The 24,181-nt window shown below is 36.8% G+C and overlaps 3 protein-coding genes across 3 annotated transcripts; all 3 read right to left on the bottom strand.

The window, feature by feature from the left end:
- Positions 1-135: 135 nt before the first annotated feature.
- Tsp_05796 (protein transport protein Sec24B) lies at positions 136-1,332 on the bottom strand. The gene is made up of 6 exons (XM_003380025.1): positions 1,212-1,332; positions 926-1,036; positions 673-854; positions 402-543; positions 229-337; positions 136-208 (listed from the first exon to the last, which is right to left on the bottom strand). The coding sequence occupies exons 1-6, from the start codon at positions 1,330-1,332 to the stop codon at positions 136-138; spliced, it is 738 nt and encodes a 245-aa protein (XP_003380073.1).
- A 108-nt stretch (positions 1,333-1,440) lies between these two features.
- On the bottom strand, positions 1,441-6,801 carry Tsp_05797 (protein transport protein Sec24A). Its single transcript, XM_003380024.1, has 17 exons — positions 6,797-6,801; positions 6,348-6,687; positions 6,059-6,218; positions 5,811-5,907; positions 5,530-5,541; positions 3,725-4,358; positions 3,532-3,662; positions 3,240-3,463; positions 3,024-3,136; positions 2,883-2,949; positions 2,420-2,505; positions 2,344-2,392; positions 2,206-2,261; positions 2,046-2,147; positions 1,877-1,978; positions 1,723-1,816; positions 1,441-1,616 (listed from the first exon to the last, which is right to left on the bottom strand). The coding sequence occupies exons 1-17, from the start codon at positions 6,799-6,801 to the stop codon at positions 1,441-1,443; spliced, it is 2,448 nt and encodes an 815-aa protein (XP_003380072.1).
- Positions 6,802-8,532: 1,731 nt separating this feature from the next.
- Tsp_05798 (putative MIZ/SP-RING zinc finger) lies at positions 8,533-14,114 on the bottom strand. Its single transcript, XM_003380023.1, has 15 exons — positions 13,909-14,114; positions 13,022-13,442; positions 12,845-12,982; positions 12,155-12,739; positions 11,936-12,089; positions 11,704-11,842; positions 11,379-11,592; positions 11,207-11,312; positions 10,620-10,765; positions 10,492-10,559; positions 10,343-10,389; positions 9,777-10,084; positions 9,252-9,711; positions 8,941-9,104; positions 8,533-8,874 (listed from the first exon to the last, which is right to left on the bottom strand). The coding sequence occupies exons 1-15, from the start codon at positions 14,112-14,114 to the stop codon at positions 8,533-8,535; spliced, it is 3,498 nt and encodes a 1,165-aa protein (XP_003380071.1).
- Between the last annotated feature and the right edge of the window lie 10,067 nt (positions 14,115-24,181).

The following is a 24,181-nucleotide window of genomic DNA, read 5'->3' as shown; positions in this document are numbered from 1 at the left end:
GTGGTGGATTCGACCTGCCTTGCTCAGTAAGGGGAGTGCCCCTCCCCGATTCCACTCCGGACTGACATACCTTCTGAGCGGAGCGTCTGACCAGCAATCATGACAAAGGAAAAATTATGTATCGAAATCTCTTTTCTAACCGTCTACTAATTTATCTCTTTTCTCGATGTGACCCTGCACATGCTCTCGATATTGGCGGCCGAGATGCCTGAAGCTTACTACATCTACTTATATCTGCGGGCGTGCCTCAGGAAGATACCTTGACGATCCATCTTTTCATTTGACCGATCCGTAAAGGTGCATTCGGATTCTGTCTGACCTACAACCATTTCGTGAGCTGCAATCAATGAATTTCAAAAGAAAATTAACAAATAAAAAATATTGATATATATATTGCTCACTCACAGTTTCGCTGATTGCCTGCAACGCATACAAATTAGGATGAAGCTCCAATATCATGTTCGATATGGGCATTATTTTGAACTGCAACATGGCAGAAATTCGATGGTCCAACTTGATGCTGTAACCGTGAGCAAATGCTTTCTGAAAAAGAACAAAAAAATGTTAATAAATAAAAAATAAAGAAACCAAATAAAAAAGAGAAATCAAGAGGGAAGAGTGGAGAAATTTTTGCAGCAGATTGATTTCTCTCAACAAATTTCATCAACTGACACATTTCAACAGGGCAAGAATGAAAATTGGAAACAATCGCATATTTCTTGAGCAAAGCAGTGTTCCATATTCTCTGGATGCTGAGGCGGATCGAAATGCGTACAAGCAGTCGACAACGGCATTAACTGAAGCTTCTCGTGCCATTTGAATTGTCCCTTGTTGATACAAACAACGATCAACAGCTAAACAAATGTGGCTTTTCTTTTCTATTGCAAACTTTGCAAGAAAAGAAAAAAAACAAATTCTATCTAACCCATTCTAGATATTAATGCTATTATAGCCGGCAAATCGGCTGCGTTGTGAATTTCCAAAATCGATTCCGACGTTGGCAAGCAGATCGTGTGCACGCGAATTCGACGTTGTCCTGTTAAGAAAAAAAAATACTAATTCACTGAACAACATTTTCATGTGTATAAAATACTTTAAAAAATTTATTATCTCATACTCAATAATAATAATAATAAACTAAACTCACATCATTTACATATTGTTATTTTATTAAATAGCACCACTACTGGTAATTATGTGTGCATGCATACCGTGACATGTAGAGTAGAGTACTGCCGCCTGAATGCAAACAACCGGCTGGTCAATGTTGTCATCCAAATTGAGTAGAACCCCGAATGCGGAATCAGGATTGACATTGCTCAGCTTTGCCATATTCGATGAACAAACGAAAAAGTTTCCAAAAAATGAATGTACACTCAAACCTTGGTCAGCAAAAAAAGAAGACAATCAATCAACCAGTGGATTCTATTTGGCGCGGTTTTACACAAAAAGCATACCGTAAGATAGTCGAATTCGCATCACCGCTTCAAAGCCAATCTTACGGCGCAAATAGCGTCCCAAATCGGACCGGAAACGTTCCATTTCCATAGGATTGGAGCAAGCATCAAAATTTGGATAATAATAAACACTACCCGAGCTGAATGTCACCACATCACCTTAAAAGTATATTACATAAGCAATTGAATTCAAAAGAATAAACTGCATTAAACTGATGAAACTCAAATTTCTTACAAACTGTAGCCAAATCGACGTATGAGTCACCCAGAACAAACAGATCCACAGCGATCATCCTTTCGGTGCATTTCAAAGCCAGATTTTTGTAAAAATCCGACGCTGCACTCATGTTGGTCACTTCCTGAATAATGGACTTGATGTTTATTGTATGCAAAAGTAAAATGAAAATAAACGAGCAAACTTTTGCAGCTCTTAAATTGGGATCTTCACGACTTGTCAGCGAACCATTACCAATGTCCGGTAGAACTGTTTGAAAAACGGTCAAACGTCCGCCAATTGTAGCCTAAAGAAAAAGCGGCATAAAATATATATATATATATATAGCTGATTAGCCATTGTTCATTTCTTACGATTAATTCGAATCCGGCCGTAATGGCTGAGCCGAGGGCACATTTCGGATCAGTGTTATCAGCGAAACGTTCGGGCAAGTCGTTCAAAAAGCTTTCCACAGCCTAAACGCACAACAAGAGATGATTAAAAATTAAAACAACCACACACAAACGAACTAACATTAATTGAGTCGTCGAGGTAAAATAAGAGAAAACTTTTGGATGGCATAACGATATCTGTAAAAATGTACATTCAAAAATTAGAATATACCACCAAACCTTCCAAACCAGACAGACAAATAAACAAATGCCTACAAACCATCGACATCAGAAACGACAAATTCTTTGGGTTTCAAATTTTCTCTCAGCTGAAAAAAATGCAAAAAGGAATCAACTGCAATGAAACCGATTATGGTTCGATTATCTCCAGGAAGCAATCGTAAACTTTCTAAGAGCACATCTCGAAATATTACAAGATAGCCTGAAAATAAGCAAGTAACTTGATAAATAAAAAGAAAAGAAAAAAGAAAACCATCATATTCACTGCCAACAAGATAAAATTCACTTTGTAAGGCTATAAAACCTATATTTTCACCATCACAACATAGATTTGCGAATGAAAGATATCTAACATGCACTGCATCTATCTATACGCATCTCTTACGCTATACATGCATTATAAATTTCTTCTGACCTTCTTGTCTAGTTCTAAATTCACTTTTAACTTTCATAAAAAAATAATTTCATTTAAAATAAATAAACAGATAAATTGCTTAGATTACTGAAAACAATATTTTCCAACATCTTTAAATTATGTCATGCATATGTTGTAGAAAAAAAAAGAAAAGAAACATGTACCTGATTGTACAGCGCGTGCTGAAACATCCAAAATAAAAATGTAACAAGCAGGCTGCGGAGGTCGATTCTATCGTAATGACAAAAAAAACAAAAAATCAGAAAAAAAGCAACACAAATAATTGCAATTTCAAATTTTCTTACTTCATATTCATGGGCAGGGGCGATGAATTCGATTGATGAATTCTGAATTTCAGGACGCAGACTAGGATCGCCAACTTTGCCAGTTTGCGGATTATAATAAAATTCATCCGGTACTATGGGAAAGATTTTTTTAAAAACTTTCTTTTAAAATTATTAATGTTTGTTTGTTATATTATTTAAATTAAAATAAAAAAGAGAAAATCTATTATTTACAACGATTTGCGCGACCGCATATATTGCAGTTCCAGTTACGGTCCACAAAACGAACATATGGATTTATGTAAGCCCGACAACTACGACATCGGACAATTATTGACGTTTCGACCATGACCAATTTTTTCAAATCTTTAAAAGGATGCACTATTAAACCCAATGGCAGGCGACATTTTTTCAAAACCGATGGCGATTCTGGCACTGCAGCAAGTGTGCACCGTAAAACGCTAATATGGAAAAAAAATGTATATCCATATGATGCACAACTGATGCAATTTCAACAACAGAATTTCACCTTGAGTCACTGCTCTCCAAATCACGATCATACGGTCTAGGCAGGGTAACAACCGGAGGTTCGAGACATTCCGATGGAATAGGGTGCTTTTCTTGCAAAAGATCTACTACTGCTGTACGAGTTGGTGAAACCTGCGAATTTTTAAATTTTCACAAAAGATAACTCATAAATGAATGTTCAAATAAGTTCATACGGCATTCAAGTTTAAATTCCCCATATCCGGAATAATGGCATTAATGGGTGAAGAAATTGGATATTGTAAACCTGCAAAATTGTGCTGCACTTCTGAGATTGGTGAACTGCCAATTCCATGACCTGAAACAGAACTCATACTTCTGCCAGATGGATGCACAGTCGGAGGTGGTACATGTTGCTTTACAAAATGTGGATCATCCGGCAATGGAAGCAAAGGCAGGAAGGTTTTGCCAACGGTTGAAGAAGAAAAATTCGATACTGCCTGAGCAACATTTGTTACCGGTGCAGCAGTTACAGGAGGAGATAATGCTACATCCGTAAATAAATCTTCTGACCGAAAAGTAGATAAATTAGGAGGCTGTACTAGTCCATTCATGGACGGTAAACCAGAAGGCACTGGAAATGATGGCACCGATCCTTGCACCAATGAAGTTGTAGACTTCGGTACAGCCGTATTTACACTTGACAAAGGTGGCGGTAAAAAATTTGCCGGTGATGGCTGTAACTGGGCAGAAGGCATCGCAAAATTGGGTGGATTATTCAAGAAAAGATTAGCAGGATGTGAACCAGCTGGTCGGGATGAATTCCAAACTGGATCGGTCATTTTCATTGAATTATTGCCGGGAAAGCTCCTAAAGTGATTTTATTATTAAACGTTTCGTGTGTAATTTAAACGTTGCACTTTGCTGAAAGAAAAACATTCTTAAAAAATCGGCAAAGTTAACACTAGTACACTGTTATAAAATAATTTTAAAATTTCGCTTGCATAATTAATTTTACAATTAACAAAAGCAAACTACAAACTAGAAACTATGTATGGTTAGAACAAACAAATAACTAAAAATTGTGAAATTTCCCAACTGAATTCATTTACCTTATTATAATATACGCACATACATTTCAACATTAACGTTATAGAAAAGAATTATTTTATTCAAAATTTCACACTTATTAACCTTCTACATACATGATAAATGTAAATAATAAAAAAAATACATTAAATATATTTCTATAAGGAAAATGAGATCAATAACGCTCTTATTAGTATGCAAAAGTAAACAGGAACAAACAACGTCATAACAGTGACAAAAAGCATTGAGCAAGTTGAAATAAAAGCATGCTAAGAAATGATGCAGTCAAATATGACATTTATGAAAACTGCATTCCAAACAGCAATACATCAACAGCTGTATCAAAGGAAAACAAAAAACGTAGCACGTTAAAAATAAACCAATTTTAATTGCAAGACAATTTATAAAGAATTAATAATTTCCTTGAAGATGAAATTAAGCAAAACATATCAATATTTTATCAACAGTATTTTCGCATTCTAAATTTTCTAAAAAAAAATAACAGAACAATACAGAGGGAGAAATGAAAATAAAAAGCATTTCATAATGGAAGCAACAACTGCTTCAAGCAAGTCTACATTTAACAAATTCAATAACGGAAAGATTTCGGAATAAATTTATTAATAGAGCGTTGAATTCGTTTTTGAAAAATTCTACACTAAATCTTACAAATCTACACTGAAACCATACAAGTGAACAACCTTGAAATGAAAATCAGCTGATAAAAATAGAAACTGTTTGCATAAAATTAAAATTATTCGAAAGGAGAAAAAGCGAATAACACACACTGCTTACATTTTCTTTAGTGATTCTGAAACAAAAAAAGTAAGGCAATCTGAAGAAGTTCAAGAATAAAATTAAATCGTTGATCAACACTCAGACTGTCAGAAAAACGTTCACAGTTACTGAAAAATTATTTCCACTGAAAATTTTCTACTGTCGAGCAAATTACTGTAGAACACAACTGATATTAAAGTATGAATTAGTATTTGATCATTTAATATTGAATTAAATATGCCATGTTCGTCCATTAACAGCAGTTCGTATAGTACAATTGATTTTTTTCAATAAATAAAAAAAACAAAAATTCGGCTTAAAATTACAACAGCTAACTATAGTTACTGTGCTGTATAGTTTTCAAAAATGTACCAAGCGTATTGGGAAAACTATTCACTTGACGAAAATGCCCATTGAAAATTGTTGATGTAAAGTAAAAATAAAAAGAAAATATACCAGTTTTGTGGATTTGTTTCGATTTTACTACTGGATAAATTGCTTAACCTTTTCACCGTCTGAGCTTGCAGTAAGTAGTAAATACTATTATTGCGTTCTAAATAAAAGCATTCCAACAGAGAATTCAAGCAAAAGACATTTTCAAATCTACAATTTCTTACTTCAAAAAATACAAAAAGCCGTTAAAGAAGGCTTTTATTTATGAATAATGTCGCAAAATTCATCGCACGTTAATACTGTCGCAAAACCGTAAGAAATATTCAACAAAGAAGCGTTGTGCATTTCTTCAGAAACTGTCGCCGTTCCATCACTTAAAAAGAACACCCGGAAGTCACGTACAAACGCACTTCTGGTAGTAGTTTCGCAACAGAGATTTGTCATCACTCCGGAAATTGCCAAAGTATTAACCTAAATTTGATTATTATATCAATTTAAAATTGTTGTTGTTGTTGTTGTTGTTGAAAGTGACATGAATGCAAATTTGAAAGTCGTTTTTCAAAACACACACCAAACAATAATGAATTGTTTTATACGTACGTTCAATTTGCGCAACATCTCGCCGAGAACAGTTCCATAGAAAGCGTCGTAACGTCGTTTTTCAGAAATTATATAATCAGTAGGCAAGAGGTTCACTTCGGGCATCATTTGCCATTCTTTGGAACCGTACTCAATAACCGATCCCCACTGCTCTACAAGCTGACCAGCATCAATAGACGGCTGACGATGTCCATGTTGGGTAAAGATTACTGGCACGTTGTTTTGACGACAAATTTGAATCGTCTTGTTCAGTTGATCAACAATTTTCACTGCACATTGACGAAACTCTTCTTGCATATCGATAACAAGCAGTGCATATTTATACAATGATGTTGAACGTCTGACAAAGATTAGGCAATTTTAAATTATGTTTTTCAATAAAAAATGTAAATTTTGTCGTTATTTGTGCCTAATTGTTCAATAAACTAGATAAAATATACAATACTTACCGCATTGAAAAGGTTTGCCTCTAATAATTACACCACCACAACAACAACAACAAAAATAATGATTTATATTCATCCACTTGTGACAGATAAATAAGAATTAACGCAGCAGAAATAGAAAGAACCTGCGATTAAATAAAAAATCTCCATTAATTAATATTATTACAGTATGAAAAGTTTTCAGGATGCATGTGCTGAATAATATTATAAAATGCATGTATGAATAAAATAAATAAAAAAGCAATTTCTATTCAGTTATATTTATTAAATTTACATTTTTATTTTCAGTTGTCACTTACACACATGTTATAATCATTCAATTCATTCACCTACCGTCGTTGTATGCAGTATGCCTACTTTTTTGTTATGCTAACAAGTTTGAAAAAACTTTTTTATGCATAACATCATATAAATTGTTTTTGTGTTCATTAATGCGTGGTTTCTGAATTTGTTGAATTGAATACTGGTTTTCATTTACCGTTTGCAAATGCTGTTCATTAATATTATTATTATTATTACTAACGTTTCAAACATTATCCCCTTGATGATGAATATGAATGGATGCTTGAGCTGAATGGAGTTAAGAATTAAACTTCAGGAAACGTTTTTGTTCGTTTCCTCTTTATTTTCATGGCAAAGGGAAAAACTAAAAACAAATAATATATATGCTTTATTGATGAAATTGTTCATTCAGAAAGAGACTCATCATTAACGTTGAATGAGCAAAATCCAACTTTTAAGTATTTCTCACTTTGAAAAGGAAGACTACACAAAAAGAAAATGTATAGCACCACAGTTTCGCGTTGGTTTGTTCGTTCTCCACCTTTGTATCTTGTGTGCAGCTTCACAAGATAGCAAGCAGCAGCAGCTGTTGTTGTTTGTATTGAGTTTAAGCAGCAGAAGTATCCATGATAAAAGAAGATACGAACAGCAGTACTTTGCCAACGCTAACCGGCGCAAAAAAAAGAAACCAAAAGATAACTGTATATATGCATTTTTAGGAAAAAATGAAAAAAAGAGAGTTGAGGGGAGAAAAATTTTAGTGCACATAGCACTCATACGAAAGAAGTGCAAGTAAACCATGATAATAATAGTAATAGTAATAATAATGATAATAATAATAAATAGAAAAACAGCATAAAACAGTAATAAAAACGGTCAAAACAGGCCCGCCTGAGCTGTACACTTCTTCTTACACAAGCAGCAATCGAAGGACGATTGATTGATCACACACGACGCCGTTAAGTCAACAATGTATATTTTCCATTTAAAATGGATAAAAGATGTAAAGTGAAATTCATAAAATAAATAAATAAATAAAATTTGGCGCCAAACTTGCTATTCAATGGACGGACTACTGTCCAGGCACGTGAAGTGCATCATTGCACCACTTCGATGAAATGATGAACATCTAACTCTGGCGAAGAAAAAATAATAAAAATATGGTCGGCATAAATAATTCTCTCTAGTCGATAAAATGAAGAGAGAGAGAAAAAGAGTATCGGCTAGAAGAGATTGATTAATGCAAAGCCAGGATAACGATCGCTGAGTGTCGACGGCGACGGGTGACTTTTGTGATATAGCATTATTTTTTTTTTCTTTTTTTTTGGTTGCCTGATTGTCATACATTATTGTTGTTGCTGATGATAATTTTTTAGTCGTCCAGACGTGGAGTACTATTTTTTTTCTGTACATATAAAATTCAGTGAAAAAAAAATAAAAGACCCGATTTCAAAGCATCAGCTTTGAAGCAAGGACAAAATGTCGTCCATTTCGCTTGAGCTGAGCAGGGTCGCCTTTAATGGATCGTCGTCGTCGTCACCGGCCATCGACCGCTTCTTCTCCTCTTTCAAATGGGTTTTCTTTGGATTAGCGGTTTTTTTACGATCGTCGAGCAATAATTTGCTTGGGTTGGAAGAAATGTCGTCCAGTATGCCAACGCTTTTCCGTTTCCCATCTTCCAAATCGAACAATGGAACGTCGAGCCGATCAGTGGACAAACCGAATTCACCAAAATTTGTGCTTTCAAAATATTGTATAAATTCACCCGGATCTGGCATTGTAGAGTCGGCGAAAAAATTCTGAAATTTTTGAAATCAAATACAAAATTGATCAAAAATAGAAAAATAATCTTTGAAATCTCTTACTCCTAAATTTTCTGATGCGGTATCGCCGGGCAAGAGATCAGCGGTGTCGAAGGTCAGATCGCTGAATTCCGTGTTGCACATCTCATTCGAAGCTACATTCACACAATGAGATCCTTGTTGACTGCCAGCACTGCCGACTGAGGCTGGTGTGTAAGGCGCAGATCCTGATTGTAGAAAGAGAGAAAAAAAAGAAATTAACATGTTTAATCATTATTATCAGCAGCAGTATAACGCTTAAATTTACTGCATTAAATAAAAAGTCAATTTTACACATATAAAAACAATATAAAATGAGAAAAAAATCTACTAACCAGTAGGATTACCGTCGATGTTCAACTGCAAATTTGCTTGCGTTGAACACTGCTGCATCACATAACCACTATTACCACCACCACCACCACTATTGCCACTAGTTCCTTCCACAGACGGTGGATTGCCGACACTGCGAGGACCGCCAACAGAAGGAGGATTCGCACTGGGCGTGGCCGGTGTTGGCGGGCCATACTTTAACATTTGCTTTGGCGTTGAAGGCTCTGCAATCAAACGGCTGTTGCCATTCTCTATCGATCCTGTCTGATGACCACCACCAGCAGCACTACCACCACTACCGACACTGTTCATCAATGCTTGTTGTTGTTGTTGCTGTTGTTGGTGGTGGTGGTGCTGTTGTTGCTGTTGCTGTTGCATCATTTGTTGCTGCTGCTGCTGCTGTTGCATCATTTGCTGCTGCTGCTGCTGATGCATCATTTGCTGTTGCTGCTCTGGACTCAACTAAAAATTTAAATACGTAAATTTCTTGGGATTTCACGACAAAACAATAATAATACTGAACTTACGTAATATTGATACTGTTGTTGTTGTTGTAATTGCTGCTGCTGCTGTTGTTGTTGCTGCTGTTGTTGCTGTGACTGCTTCTTGACAGTATGATTCGGTGGAACTGTCGTTTTCATGTCCATAATTTGAGAAATGCTGGTATTCGGAACCCGCTCAATAGGAACTTGCAAACCAGTAGCGGCAACAGGGTTATTATTGTTGCTCGTTGATGCATAGTTTCGGACTGAAGTCACGTTCCAGTTGCATACGGATGGGTCCGTACTGCAGTTTGCTTCAGAAGTTTTCGCCCGTTTCGGAGGATTGCATCCCACTAAATCTAATTAAAAAATAATATTAGAAAAGACTAGAAAGACACTAGAGAAAAGAAATTATTTTCATTCTGCAAATACAACTTATTATTATTATTATGCACGCTATATGTTAGTAGCAATATCCAAAAAAACGTAGTGTTGTTATTTACATGATTGCTGCTGCTCTCTGCCAATCGAAGCGTGCGCTTTCCACGAAGCATTTGAATCAATAAAAACTTCGCCCACTTCAGGAAACTTTACCAAATTGGTCAAAATACCCCAAACATATTGGTCAATTTCTAAATTGTCAAGAATTGCTGGACGCCTAAACAAACCAATAATAAATAACATATATTCAAATCCATTAATATAATACGAACAAACAGTTAGTTAGTCATCTAAGGTTTTTTAAAAAGCAAAAACTTACCCGCAAAGTGGACACTGCCAATGCAAACGATCTTTGTTAAGAATTAAAAACGCTTTCAAATCAAAGCACTAAACAAAACAATTAAAATTAAAAATTAAACAACAAATAATTCTCCTCAATTTATTCACCTGTATATGGCGGCAGTCTTGACATCGAGCCGGAAGCGTTATCTTGCCCATAGTGATTGGGCATTTCAAAGAGATCGTGGTTGACATCCGTTCAATGTCAGCAACCTGACCGTCGCCCATCTCGGCCAATTGGAATGACCGTTTGACTTAAAAAAAATCAAATTACAAATACGTACAACAAGAAATTGGTGTGTACAGATAAATTATTGATAATAATGAATAAAATGGACACAACCAAAAGCGGAGATGGAATTTAATTAAATGGAGATAAGCTTTTTGCCCATCGCTACTACGTCACCGTACTGCTCAGTCAAATTTTGAAATTAATTAAACCGTCACAACTTCTCCACCATATAACCATATAACTTATAAGCATAATAAACAACTATTTTATCTATCAACAAATAAATATTAGCTTGACTTCAAAGTTCAAAAGCATAAAAAAGTATGATGTGTTACATAAAAACAAACACAAATAAAATAAAATGCAAATAAGGAAAAAAAAAAATACAAACTGAAAATTAACAAAACACATATTAAGAATAAAATCAACATAAATGACATTAACAATAATAATTATCGCTTACTTTTGTCAATGGCATTGTCAACCGATAGTAGCTTGCGACGAACCAAGTTGCTCAACACGCGTTCAACTGGTGGTCTGCTTGTCAAACTCAGCATGAACAGATGCGACTGAAAAAGTACAACAACAACAATGCATATATAATAAGATTGTACAGTGCAAATTTTATAAAAAACAAAATCCCATACACAACAGCACTGCTGAACGGCAATTTGCAAGGTATTTTTGTTGGGTTGGCAAAGAGTTTTGACGTACAATGGACGATCTATGTGGCGAACCACAACAGGAGTATTGTTAACAACAATCTGCACGTTGGCATTGTGTGGCCAGTTGTTGTACATCAGCCGGTCATCAGCGTGAAAGCATTTCAATTGAATATCCAAATCTGGGCTAAAAACAAATCAACAACAATAGATATCATCATTCAATAATACAACATCAGAAATTGGACAATTTATTATTTTTTCAAAAGAATTTGTCTATATTCGTTAACTGACTTACTCTGAGCAGAGCAAACCAAACTGCTCCGGTGCAATGAAAAAACAAATTTGTGAAACAGGAATGTTGTGTTCCAGGCGAAAGGGTTGCAAAATCACGCCATCTTTCACCGGAAACGCCATTCTTGGATCAGCGTCGTCGCCTGAAACAAACAACAATTAATTTTTTCCAAAATCATCTAGTTTATGAACACCCACACCCAAATATATATATATATATATATATTATAACTCACTTGGTAAAATTACAGGCTTGACATCAGAATAAAGTGCAGGAATAGGAGTTGGTACTTGGTATTGATTTGCCGTCGGATAGATTGGCCTCTGATTTGGAACCATGTTCGGTGGCACGATCGGCATTTGGTGCGTTTGGCGTACCGCTTGAACGTGCTAAAAGAAGGCAACAAATTAAATAAATAACAAACAAACAAACAAAACGACCAAAATGAACTCACCGGATAACCAGGTGTCATGGTACTTTGTGGGTTGAAATTCTGATTTACGTAATTGCATACAGCTTTGCCTGGCAAAGCAGCGGCTTGACTGGCCGAACTTGGATTGCCATAATAGATCGTGTTTCTTGGCGGCATATTCGGCGGATATTTCGCGTATGGTCCATTGACAATTGGCGGTTGGGAGGCCGTACCATACGGCGTCACAGCACCCGTAGTAGGGTCGACAACGGTCTGCTGAGAATGATGTAACGTGGCACCTGTTTGACCAATGGATGGCATGTTAGATGGATACTGTTGAAGTTGGGACTGCTGTTGCGACTGCTGTGCTGATAACGACTGCGATTGTTGCTGTTGTTGTTGTTGTTGTTGTTGTTGCTGCTGCTGTTGCTGTTGTTGTTGCTGCTGTTGTTGGGCTTGCATAGTCGGTGTCATCACTGGAAGTGCCGTAGGTGGCCGTCCGCTATTGGTGACGCATTGTTGAGTTTGCTGCAGTGAATAACGAAGTGCCGATGTCGATTGACTTTGACCAACGGTCATATTGGACGACTGAACGCGAGAACCGCTGTTCATGTAGCTAACCGGCATCTAGAACCAATAATAATAATAATAATAATAATAATAATAAATCAAAAATGATGCATATTTTGAAATTAATTCTTGGCAAAAAAGATTTTATTCAACATTACATACCTGCGAACGAGTCATAGCGTTCTGCTGCATCAGACGACCTTGCATTGGATACGACGGAGGTGGGCCGTTTCCCACTGGCGGATACTGCTGCCCGTTGTAAACGGGAATCTGAAAATACCCAACAAGCACAGGTGAAAACTGAGAAATTTACAACAAAAAAAAATTTCTTCTATTAACCTGCGGAGCAGATTGATGTTGGTAGGTAGCAGCAGCATATTGATTATGATCGACAGCAGCAGCAACCGGCGGTGCAGCCGCGCTTGGTGGACCAAAATCAGCAGCAGTTGAGCCAGGCCCGTAAACGGAAGCGGCCGCAGAATTGAACGGGCCTGGTACCGGACCAGCACCCATATCCTGAGGCGGATAACAGGTATTGACATTGGGCGTTGGCTGAGTAACTGCTTTAGAACCGTTTACAACAGTCGAATCGCCGCTGTACCCACTAACTGGCCCAGCCACATTTGCAGTTGCAGCGGACAAAGGATTCGAATTGTAATTCAGCATTGTGGTCCCGTTCGCATAGGCTGGTGGCATGCCTGAATATGACGGAGTATATGCAGACCCGTGTGGCGAGCCATTTCTCGACCAAAGTAATTCGCTAAAAATGCAACAAACGCACGTAATTATTCAAATTCATCATCACACTGTACTGTTGCGTGGAGCTAGAAATGAAATTACATATGAACGCGAATTTTCCAACAAATTTTTTTCTGGAGATAAGAAAAAAAAGAAAAAGTTTTCCACAATCCTCCTCCTTCTCATTAAGTTATTGAGAAAGTTTTTCTCTAGCCTAGCCATTTAAAAAGTCGGTGAAATGTCGTCAGAGTGTAGAAGCTGGAAATGAAAGAAAAAAGGAAGTTCTGTCGATCAACTACAAAAAAGAAAAAAAAATCCAACAGGAGAATAGATTGAATGCATTGCAAACAACAACAACGACGAAAAAAAGTAATGCTAATGCTAATACTGATAACAGCTAGGAAAACTGTTCCCTGAATGTTAAGTGAAAGAAAAAAAATTCAGTCAACTGAAATAGATATTCTCTTAAAGTGAAGAAAAAGCCAAACAGAGATGTATGATCGGATGGCCAAAAACAACAAGAGACAGCTATCATCTGGGGAAAATAACCTGTGCATGCGACAAAGGCGTGAAAAATAGCTCGACGACAAAAGCATTGATTTTCAGGCTGTGCTTCTTTTTCTTCCTCTTTTCGCCTCCGCTTTACGCAACGCGATAGTGCATTTTTCTCGACTCTCTCTACTACTGCTCTCATAAATTCAGCAATTTCCCCATAAAAAAGCTAATGCTTTTCTCTTCCAGAATTTCGATCGAACAACTTTCACAAGTCAATCCATTCAAATTCTTCTTCTGAAAACTGTTCTCCACATCCGCATATATATATACATATATGGGTTTATAACATTTAAAATAAAATTTCAAATGAAATTTGATGAAAATGATTCGGCCGTTGTCAAGACGTCATCTGAAGCTCACAGATTTCACATGAATACATTTGCACTGACTTGACTGTCGTCGGTATAAACAACAAAAGCAGACGACGTCACAGGCGTTTGCACAGCAACACGGAAATTGCGCAACACGCCAGTATCGATGCTTGACGACTGACTGACTAACTAACTAACTAACCACCCATCAACCAACTAAACTAACACAACACATACACAATTTTTTTACCTATATAAACACACATAAACATACAATTTCCTTTACCATTCTAATAAAGGAGAAAAGAAAAATATGAAATGGATAATTCAAATTAAATTATAACAAATAGTATTCTTTGTAACTAATCGATCTATAATTAGCAAATTAACAATCCAACAACAACAACAACAACACAGCCAATTATTATGAATACATATTGGTCTTTGAAATGATATTTTTTTCATTTAAACAGTCTATTGCAATAGATACAAAATTGCTTGATTTAAATTAAAATTGAAAGAAAATATTTACATATTGCTGTGTTATTTTCACGTTGGAAAAAGTGGAAAATTTGAATTTTAACAGCACATCTATACATATATACATGTGTTATGAAAGGAGCAATTTGATGAGAGGAAATGACAAAATCTATTTCACCAGAGAAACATTCAATTTCACAGTTAGCTGGACAGCAGCAGTCAGTGTTGTTTATCTAAGTTGTACGTATGTTAAAAGCGTCAACAACAATTTCGCTCGCTACATTCTCACAATCTTCTGCACCAACCAACCAACCAACCAACCAGTTCAAAGTTAGATAGCAGCAGCAAGTTAGCTGGCTAACTTGCTTGCTCTACTCTGGCTATTCTCTCATTCGTTCGTTCCTTCTTCATTCATTCATTCATCCCATCCCATTCATTCACTCACTCACTCACTCAGTCAGTCAGTCAGTCAGTCCATATTTTGCGACAATTGTCGACTTGAGTAGCTGCTATATATCGATAGATCAGTCTGTGCCTGTGACCAGACGACGATGTTCACCAATACCAGTGCCAACGCCAGACGTTGAACGGCAAAAATCAATAAATACTACTAGTAATAGTCGGAAACAGCAATGATCATAACAAGCTTTCGAAAAATACTTCGCCAAGGAACGAACATAATATAAGTTATAAGAAGAAAAAAAAATCTAACACAACATTTTTATCAAATCAAAAGAGGAAAAAAATAATAAAACACAAATTCAAATTAGGCTCGTGCTTATGAGCCACCAAGCTGAATTGGAAATGTAAAAGAAAAAGCAGGTTACGTTGAACAATAGTTTGTGATAAGTACAAAAGAGAAAACTGTCCTACTGTCCAAATTTTCATTCACTCCTATCACATATATTGCAGACCAGAGAAGAGTGGAAGAAAAAGACAAACAAACAAACAAAACCCCAGTTTAAAATGTGTAACACGGCCTAATTTTGTACATACATACAACAGCAGTTGTTCTAGCTAGAAGAGAATGATGGCCACACATATACACATACATACATATATATATATATATATCAGTATAGCTTGCATGAATATTTTTGTGTCCTTATGATAATACAATTATATGCTCAAATTAATACATAATAATAATAAAACAGCATATACTTACTCATACTGTTGAGTGGCAGTGACCATCGAAGGCTTTGAAATCATTTTATTATCGATCATCGCAGACACAGTTCTGCCAGCAGAACGATGCTGCTTTCTGTGCAGTTTGGATTTACTTATTTTGAAGAAAGCTTTAATATTTATGCTTTTTGCACTCTTCTGTACAACGGCCGCCGAGCTTCGAGGATGTTATTACTCTACCTCTCTTTCTCTTTCTCTCTCTCTCTCTCTTGCTTGCTAATCAACAACGATCAACGTTGACAAAACAACATCCACAGCCCGTAACGGCGGCGCATGACTAAAAAAGCAGCACATAATATTTATATTTATGCTTCGGTTTGTCGAAAAAGTAACAAACAAATAAACAAATAAACAAACAAGCGAGCGAAAGCCGAGAATTGGAAAATGTAAACAACAAATTGAACGCGATCGGCCAATGACGCGCAAAATTGTTTCGGAAACGCGATCTAGCGCGGCACGTCGTCGCGCCACACAGCAGCAGCAGCAGCAGCAGCATCAGAAGCAGACAAATTAGAAAACGGCCATCATCCTAAGAGGTATATTCTACTTGTGATGATGATAAAACAGACGCGATCGCGGTAAATTTATTCCACTTTGTTTATTTATTATTTTAATTACTGGAACAACGACAAAATTAACATTAACAACATAATTGCATTAGCATAAAATTCGAGATACCTGAATGCTAATAAAAAATCAATATTTGAAATGAAGAAGAATATGGGAAGATTCAAATAAAAAATATAACAACAAAAAGAAAAACAATATGGTCACAGAGAAGAGGAAATGGATAGATGGTATAAAAGAGGCAGGGTAAGAGGAGGAGAAGTGGAGGGGGAAGGGGAGGGTTGAGCAAAACGAGACCAATAATAGTCGAAACTGGTGCTAGTGACAGCGTCAGTGGTGAGGAGGAACAAATCAGAGAATTGATTTTACGTGAAACCCTGCTCTCTACAATCGTCGTCGACCAATCACTTTCTGCATTATCCCGTCAATCTTGTGAGCGGATAACAAACAAGAAGAATTTCAGGAGAGGCGACAAGCGAAAGTGCAAGCGTTGCAGAAATCGAACGAACACCAACCACCACAACATACATCAGTGTACCGACGACAATATTATTATACACGCTGCTGAGTATGCCGTTCTCTCTCTCTCTCTCTCTCTTCATCTATCTATCTATCTATCCATCTATCCGTACGCATTTCTCGACGTTCAAAAGATAAACCGGACCTGCTTACTTGCTAGGTAGAATAAGCTTGTAAAGACAACTTGGAAATGTTGATTACTGACGTCGCGCAACATTGTTTTCACAAGCAAAGCAGAGTTGTGTAGAAAAATCGACACTGCCACACACACAAGGATACACACGACAACGGCAACACACGTGTTTGCCAAGCACTACAGCTACCACCAAATTTGTTCAACAACATCCCCCCCCTTCCACACATACACACACACACACATGCAAACGATCAACAACTGAAAATATTCAAATTTCAAAAATTGAAATTTTACATGATCGCTTCTGGATTATGTCAACTGACCCATGATGGAAAACAACGCGAACAATGTCGCAGGTCTGAGTTCGAAATATACATCTATCTTACTTACACACATCAGGGACAACTATCATGTTGCACCAGAGTTTGTAAAGCAGAAGAAAGAGAAAAAAAGTAGATACCATCTACTTTATATATAAATATAATTAGTCTACAATCATTCGTCGATTCAGAAATCACTTATCACAAATAATAATCTGATTAAAACAAAAGCTTATCAACGATTAGGCCTGTTAGGCAATAATGACAACAATCGAGTCAATGAACATTATTATCATTATTACTTCAATTATACTGTTTTATTTAACAAGGCTAATTTTGTGCAACGGGAGCGCAACAGTGAAAACAACAATAACAACAAGATGTCAACAGTGGACTAAAAGGTTGTTGTAATTCGATTATAATATCACACGAATGGGATCATTTTTGAACAAAAAAAACTGTCAAATTAAACTGATAAAGGATATTATATTAAAAATTAATAAATTCAATTTGGAAACAATAACAAACGAAAAAATGCTCAACCAATTGGTGTTGAAACTATTCGCCCAGAACAGTCAACAAACAAACAGCAAACACGAAGAGTGAGTGAGTGTATAATAAATATCACAATATTGGGTCGCTCTAAACATGATAATCATTAAATTGCCTACAGTACTTATCGAGGGAGCAAAAAATTCGTCACAAGCGTACAAGCCAGCCAGCCAGCCAGCTATCATCTCTTTACTATTATATCAATCGACTGCGACTGCTGACCGACTTGATCAGTAGCATCGGCGCAAACAAGCGAGAAAGCGAGCGAGCAAGCAAGCAAGCAAGCAAGCAAAGCAGGCAAGTGCGCATGTAAGCAAGCAATGGATGGCTACGGCAATATAGTTGCAGCTATTATTCAGCAGCAACCCAACATCAACTAGCCAGCCAGACGACAAACTAAGTCATCCAACCTAGCCTAGAACAAGCAGCTTTGAAAAATCATCACCTGCATGTGAAAACCTCTAGCGTGAGTGAAAAAGCTAAATTTGAAAAAGAAAAAGTAACTGCAAATTTCTGCCATCTGAGCATGACAGACAAACAATGTGGCAAATGAATTTTTACATTTTTGATGATGTTGGTCAAGTGATCAAAAGTACAATGTAAGAAAAAAAAATTCAAGCTAAACTATACGTTGAACTGTCCATTAAGAAGGATGATGAGGTAGGTAATGGTTGTTGTTGTTGTTGTTGAAAGCTAGCCTGAAAGCCCGCAAACGAGAGAGCAAATAAAAAGGCCAACGCGTACAGCAAACTAACGTTTGATTGAACTGGCTGACGGAATTAATCGTTTACTAACAACAACAACAACAACAACCATCAGCTCTTATTATACATATATATATATATATATAGTATGAAAAAGTGAGATGATGTCTCATTCCTTAAAATGATGTTTGCTAAATTTGCATACATACACACCTTTCCACGCTTAGTAAGCAATGATAAAATTGTGTTGTAAAAAAGCAAAGAAAAAAGAAATACAGACCAAATACTGTACAGAGTGATTGATTGATGTGTGTCAATTAGCTCAGTTAACTCTTTCTCACTTTGAGGCAGATTGTATCAGCACTATTAAAGCAATGTGGATAACGATGATATATATTATTAATAATATATGATTTATAAGCTCGAAAAAATTACAAAGTGAACTAACGTTCTCTCTCTCTAAACCACATAACGCAATAAGAGACCAACAAAACTAACTACTGTGTAAGCTAAGTAAGTATCAAGTGAAAAAAAACAAGCAACAAAAAAACTTCTGCTGTTCGTTGCAGCTGGTTGAAAACGCTTGTCGCTTTGCTTGTGTGCGCGTGTTTAATAATTTGATGTCAATAAAAGAAAGTCAAATCGAAAGCTGTGATCATCTCACACAAGGTGGCCAGCAAGAAGAAGATTCGGACTGCTGTTGTTGTGTTGCCAATGCTCATGGCGTATTTTTGCAACAAGTTGCACACACGCATCTCCAACTAGACCGACTGATAAAGCCTATAACTAACCAACAACGAAACCAACCAACCAATCAAACTAACTAAAACTACCTTCGAATGCACACACAAACAAAAAGAAAGAAAAAGCTAGCCATCTAGTTAGCTAGCTATCTAGCTAGCTCTAGCCACCTAGTTAGCTTCAGATCATCGTCATTATTCATCAAATTCAGATAAAGCTTAAAAAAAATAAAAACGGCAACAGACTAGAAAACAATAATACAAACATGAGATGCACTAGTGGGGGATAGTGTTGTAGAAGCAGACGGTCGCAGTTGCTGTTTCTTCACCAGAGACAAAAAAAAGTCACGGACGCACGGACGAAAAACTTATTCCACACTGAACCCCACACTGCTCAGAAATCGTGATTAGCCAGTTAAGACACAAAATGACCACTGGTCACCAACCAATCAGCGAATTACCAACTTATTAACGATGATAAGAACATGTTGAACAGACAGCGCAGACAATGGTGTCGACAAAACGATTAAGTAATTTCTGTCAAAGTGGCACAACAATTAAATCATCACGTGCAACGTAGGATTAAAACTGACCAATAGAATACGACGACGACCGACACCAGCAGCAACAACAAAAAACGAAAAAGCATACGAAGACAAAGAAATAAAAATGGAATAACATTAAACAATCGAAAAAAAGAAAAATAGAAAAAATGCTACGAGGCCACATCCGGCTTAGCTTGATCATGGCGCCGACCCGGTAACAAAGTAAGAAATAAATTACTGAGCAAACATACAAAAAATGTCAATGAATTGAATGGAAAAAATGGAAATGCAAAAATATTATTATTTTCTTTATGTTTTTCTTTGTCTTGGATAAAAGTGCATGTCAATCGATTTCTGGTAAGCAAACCAATCATCATCATCTATCTATCTATCTATCTGGTCAGTATTGGAGCCGTCCACAGGAATAACCGCTACAGTAGACTATATATATACATATACATATGTGTATGATAATAAAAGGAGAAACATTAGCGTTTTGGAAAATTCAGCCCAATCCATTCCCAACCTTTGGTCATTGATTTTCTCATCTTTCGGCACCAAATAAGAATCAATCAAAAGACGCAAGCGCACATGGTATTTTCTCTTAGCTTTCTGAAGCTCTTTCAGATCAAAAATTGGTCAACCTCCACAGACACAAATACACGGGCATATTAATAAATACACAAAACACAAGCCAGGCTAACAGAAGAGATGAAAAAAGAGAATCAATTTTCCAGACCCACAATAATGCAAATGACGACAACTGATTATTGTGTACAGTAGCTGATCATGCGTGCTCCTCAGCTTGCTTTTTTGCCAGCTGAACAAATTAAGAAAAGCTGTGAATTTTTTCTACTTTTTTTCCGGAATAAAAACAAATATACAGCAACAAAGTAAATCATTCTCAGTCGACAACTGTATGTATGTATATGTTGATCAGAAATTAACAATAAATCAAAAAAAAAACAACAACAAGCATACATTATTTATAATATGTTGAAAATTTTCTTTCCCTTTTATTTGCTTGAAAACAGGAAGAAAAATTATGAGTAAAATCAATAAAACCAACAGATGAGAATAGAAGAGGAAAAAATAACAGAAATAAAACGAAGCAAAAGAACAATCAAAGAATCGATGCTTTTGATTAGTCGGCTAAAAAGCAATCAAATTTTTCCGCATGTTATCATCATCATCATCATAAGACGATGTGATGAAGAAATTCGATCGTTTTTAGGGAAAAAGGTAAGTAATGTAAAATTATTAATTTTTTTTTTCAAAAATTACACAAAATTGAAGACAACCCTAAATGTAAATGTGGTGATGTATATATATATATCAAAATGAATCCCAATTTAAAATAAAAAACGTGTCGGCGCGTGGGTTTTGCCTCTTTTACAGATAATTTGAACCGTATAATCTACCCCGCCCATCTTTTGGTCTAATGAAGCTAATTTCCGACGCGAGTGCCGCTAAAATGTGGGCACCTCAGACCTTATCGACACAGACCAGCCAGGTGGTGGTGTGACCAAACGACGCCATTCGTCGTCTACAGACGGGTCAAACGGAAACTTGCTGTGGCATGTGGCGCGGCACGAGGTTGGGCTGAGGGTCAGTCGTCGGCCACGCGGTTCTCGCTTTCTCTCCAGGGAACGGTGCTAACAACGACGACGACACAGTTGTTTGAAAAAAAGAACATTCGCGCCAAATTTATATATACGGATACATTTCAACAGAAGCAACTGAAAATCCACACAGACACTTTCTCTTCCCCCCCCCCCGTATATTGGATACAATTTCCATTGACAACAAGCAAAATATTATAATATATTATATTGCTTGAGTTATTAAAAAGCGGATCAACAACCAAACAACAAATAAGCAGAAAAAAAATAAAGATAGATCTGGTTTGCAAATTTCAAAGGCCACGCTACCACAAGGTCATGGATGTTGTGGAGCAGACACAATAGAAGAGTTGGAAAAAGCAAACGGAAAATTCGACCCTAGGAAACGTGCGGTGGTGTCCTTGAAAGCACTCACTTACTTACTGTTCATTGTATACGCTCCTCCGCCTCCTCCTCATCTTCTTATTGCTCCATCTTTTCCAAGTTTCACATACGAATTATCTGTTTCACTCTCACTAATCTCCCTCTCTCTGTGTGTACGCATACATTATGAATTATATAGTTTACATTTGATATCTACTTATTTTTGAGTGAATAATGCACAAACAAAATTGAAAAATTCCAACTTACTAGCAATAAAAATGCAAATAATAATACAAAATCAATGAAAGTTCTAAAGTTGAGGACGTGATTTTTTTTGGGAGAAATATTTAAAAAAAAAAGACAAAATTTGAAAAATTAAAAAATACGAAGAAGAAGAAGATAACGCAGATGAAGAGATGAATATGACGACAAAAATGAGGAAGAAGAAATGATCAAGTGTTGATTGTTGGTTGTTCACTGCTGCTGCTGCTGCCGTAATGCGAATGCTTTCTTTCAGTTTCTTTGTCGTCGGAACGTGCGTCGATGTTTTTATTTATTAAAATAATCGTCGTAGAGAAGAACAGTGACAATTGAACTGGCAAGTGATCACAAGGCGAAATAGAGGAAAGATTGGAAAAAGCGTTGAAAATAGAGAGAAAAAGAAAAAGCCGAACAAACTAGGTCGTCGTATAGGAAAAATGACCACTGGTCGACAACTGTTCTGACCAATCAGCGTTGAACGCTTTTTGTCACGAGCTGACCCGTGAGGGTCGTCCGTCGGCCGGTCAGACAATGGACAACTGACTGTGTTGTGCGACACTGACCGTTTGACCACAAAGTGTGGTAGTGACCGGCCTCGGCCGGACGACAACGACGCGGAAGCGAACAGACGGCCCCGACAGACGTGTGCTCTCTCGCCTAGGCGCTAACGCGAATCGAACAAGCCGGCCGACTAGTCAAATCGACCACCACCGGTAAGACAAAAAAAACCACAAAGAAAATGCAAATTTACAGACAAAAAAACAGTAAAATGCAAAAAAGTGTCAACAACACTGCTACTGCTAAGTGTTAGCTGAAAATCCGAATGAAATGTCAGAGCTGAAAGGAAAAACAGAGCGGCGACAGCAATCACCAGAGCTACTAATGCTTTTCCATTCGTTGTCTGATGGTTAAAAAGAGGAGGAGAAGGATCGCTGGCTAGCCAGCCAGCCGGCCAACCAGCCAACAATAGCGTGTTCGCTTAGCTCGACGGAAATCAATTTTCTACTTGGCCACGCGACCGCAAACGATCAAAAACAACACACGGCAACGGTTCTGTTGTAAACTGTTGTGAACGTTGCTTATTTGCTATTGAATTTGATCACAAATAAACAAATAAAAATTAAAACAATACATTAAATAATAATCATATCATTCATTAACTGCCCTATCATCAGAAAGTGATATTTGAAAGACAACGAACAGCCAACGCGATTGGCACGTTTGAAACAGACAAGCGTTGTTGCCACAAGAGATGCGATCGACAAAACTGGTTTTCATACAACACTTTGTCCGTCCGCTTGTTATCACGCTATTTTTAAAAAGCAATTGTTCAAATTTGACCGTTGTTGAAAATTTAAAAATTCACTCCATTCATATATAATTAATTTTCTAATTAATTATTCGTACAATAATTTGAAAATACTTTTTTTTTGGGTGGCTAATGTTCTTAGCGATCCGTAGTAGATTCGACCAAACAACAAATTTAAACATTAAACTAAAGAAGATCCCACCGACAAGTTGCAATGGAACAAGCGCGTAGTGAAAATGACGTCATTTTCGTCATTACCGCCCACGCGATTAATCTCAACTCTGTGGGATCAGACGAACACGTACATCAATCTCTACCTTCGTCTCTGCCTCTGCCCCACCCACCCATCCAACCACCTACTTATCTACCTACTGAAACACACTAAGCCAGCCATCAGCAACCGAGTTGTAGTCGATACACAATCTGCTTATTAAAATACACAACAATGTTCAAAATTGCTTGTAACAAAATATATCTACCAGATTACAACAATATATGAAATGCAGAGAAAACGAAAGAAAAAAATATATATCTTACAAACGTGAAAGACTGTAGTGCAGATGGATTCCACCCACTGGACACGAACGAC

The sequence above is a fragment of the Trichinella spiralis genome (genome assembly GCF_000181795.1).
Source record: "Trichinella spiralis strain ISS 195 chromosome Unknown Scfld2, whole genome shotgun sequence".
Lineage (NCBI taxonomy): Eukaryota > Metazoa > Nematoda > Enoplea > Trichinellida > Trichinellidae > Trichinella > Trichinella spiralis.
This window is presented reverse-complemented; position numbering and strand designations above follow the sequence as displayed.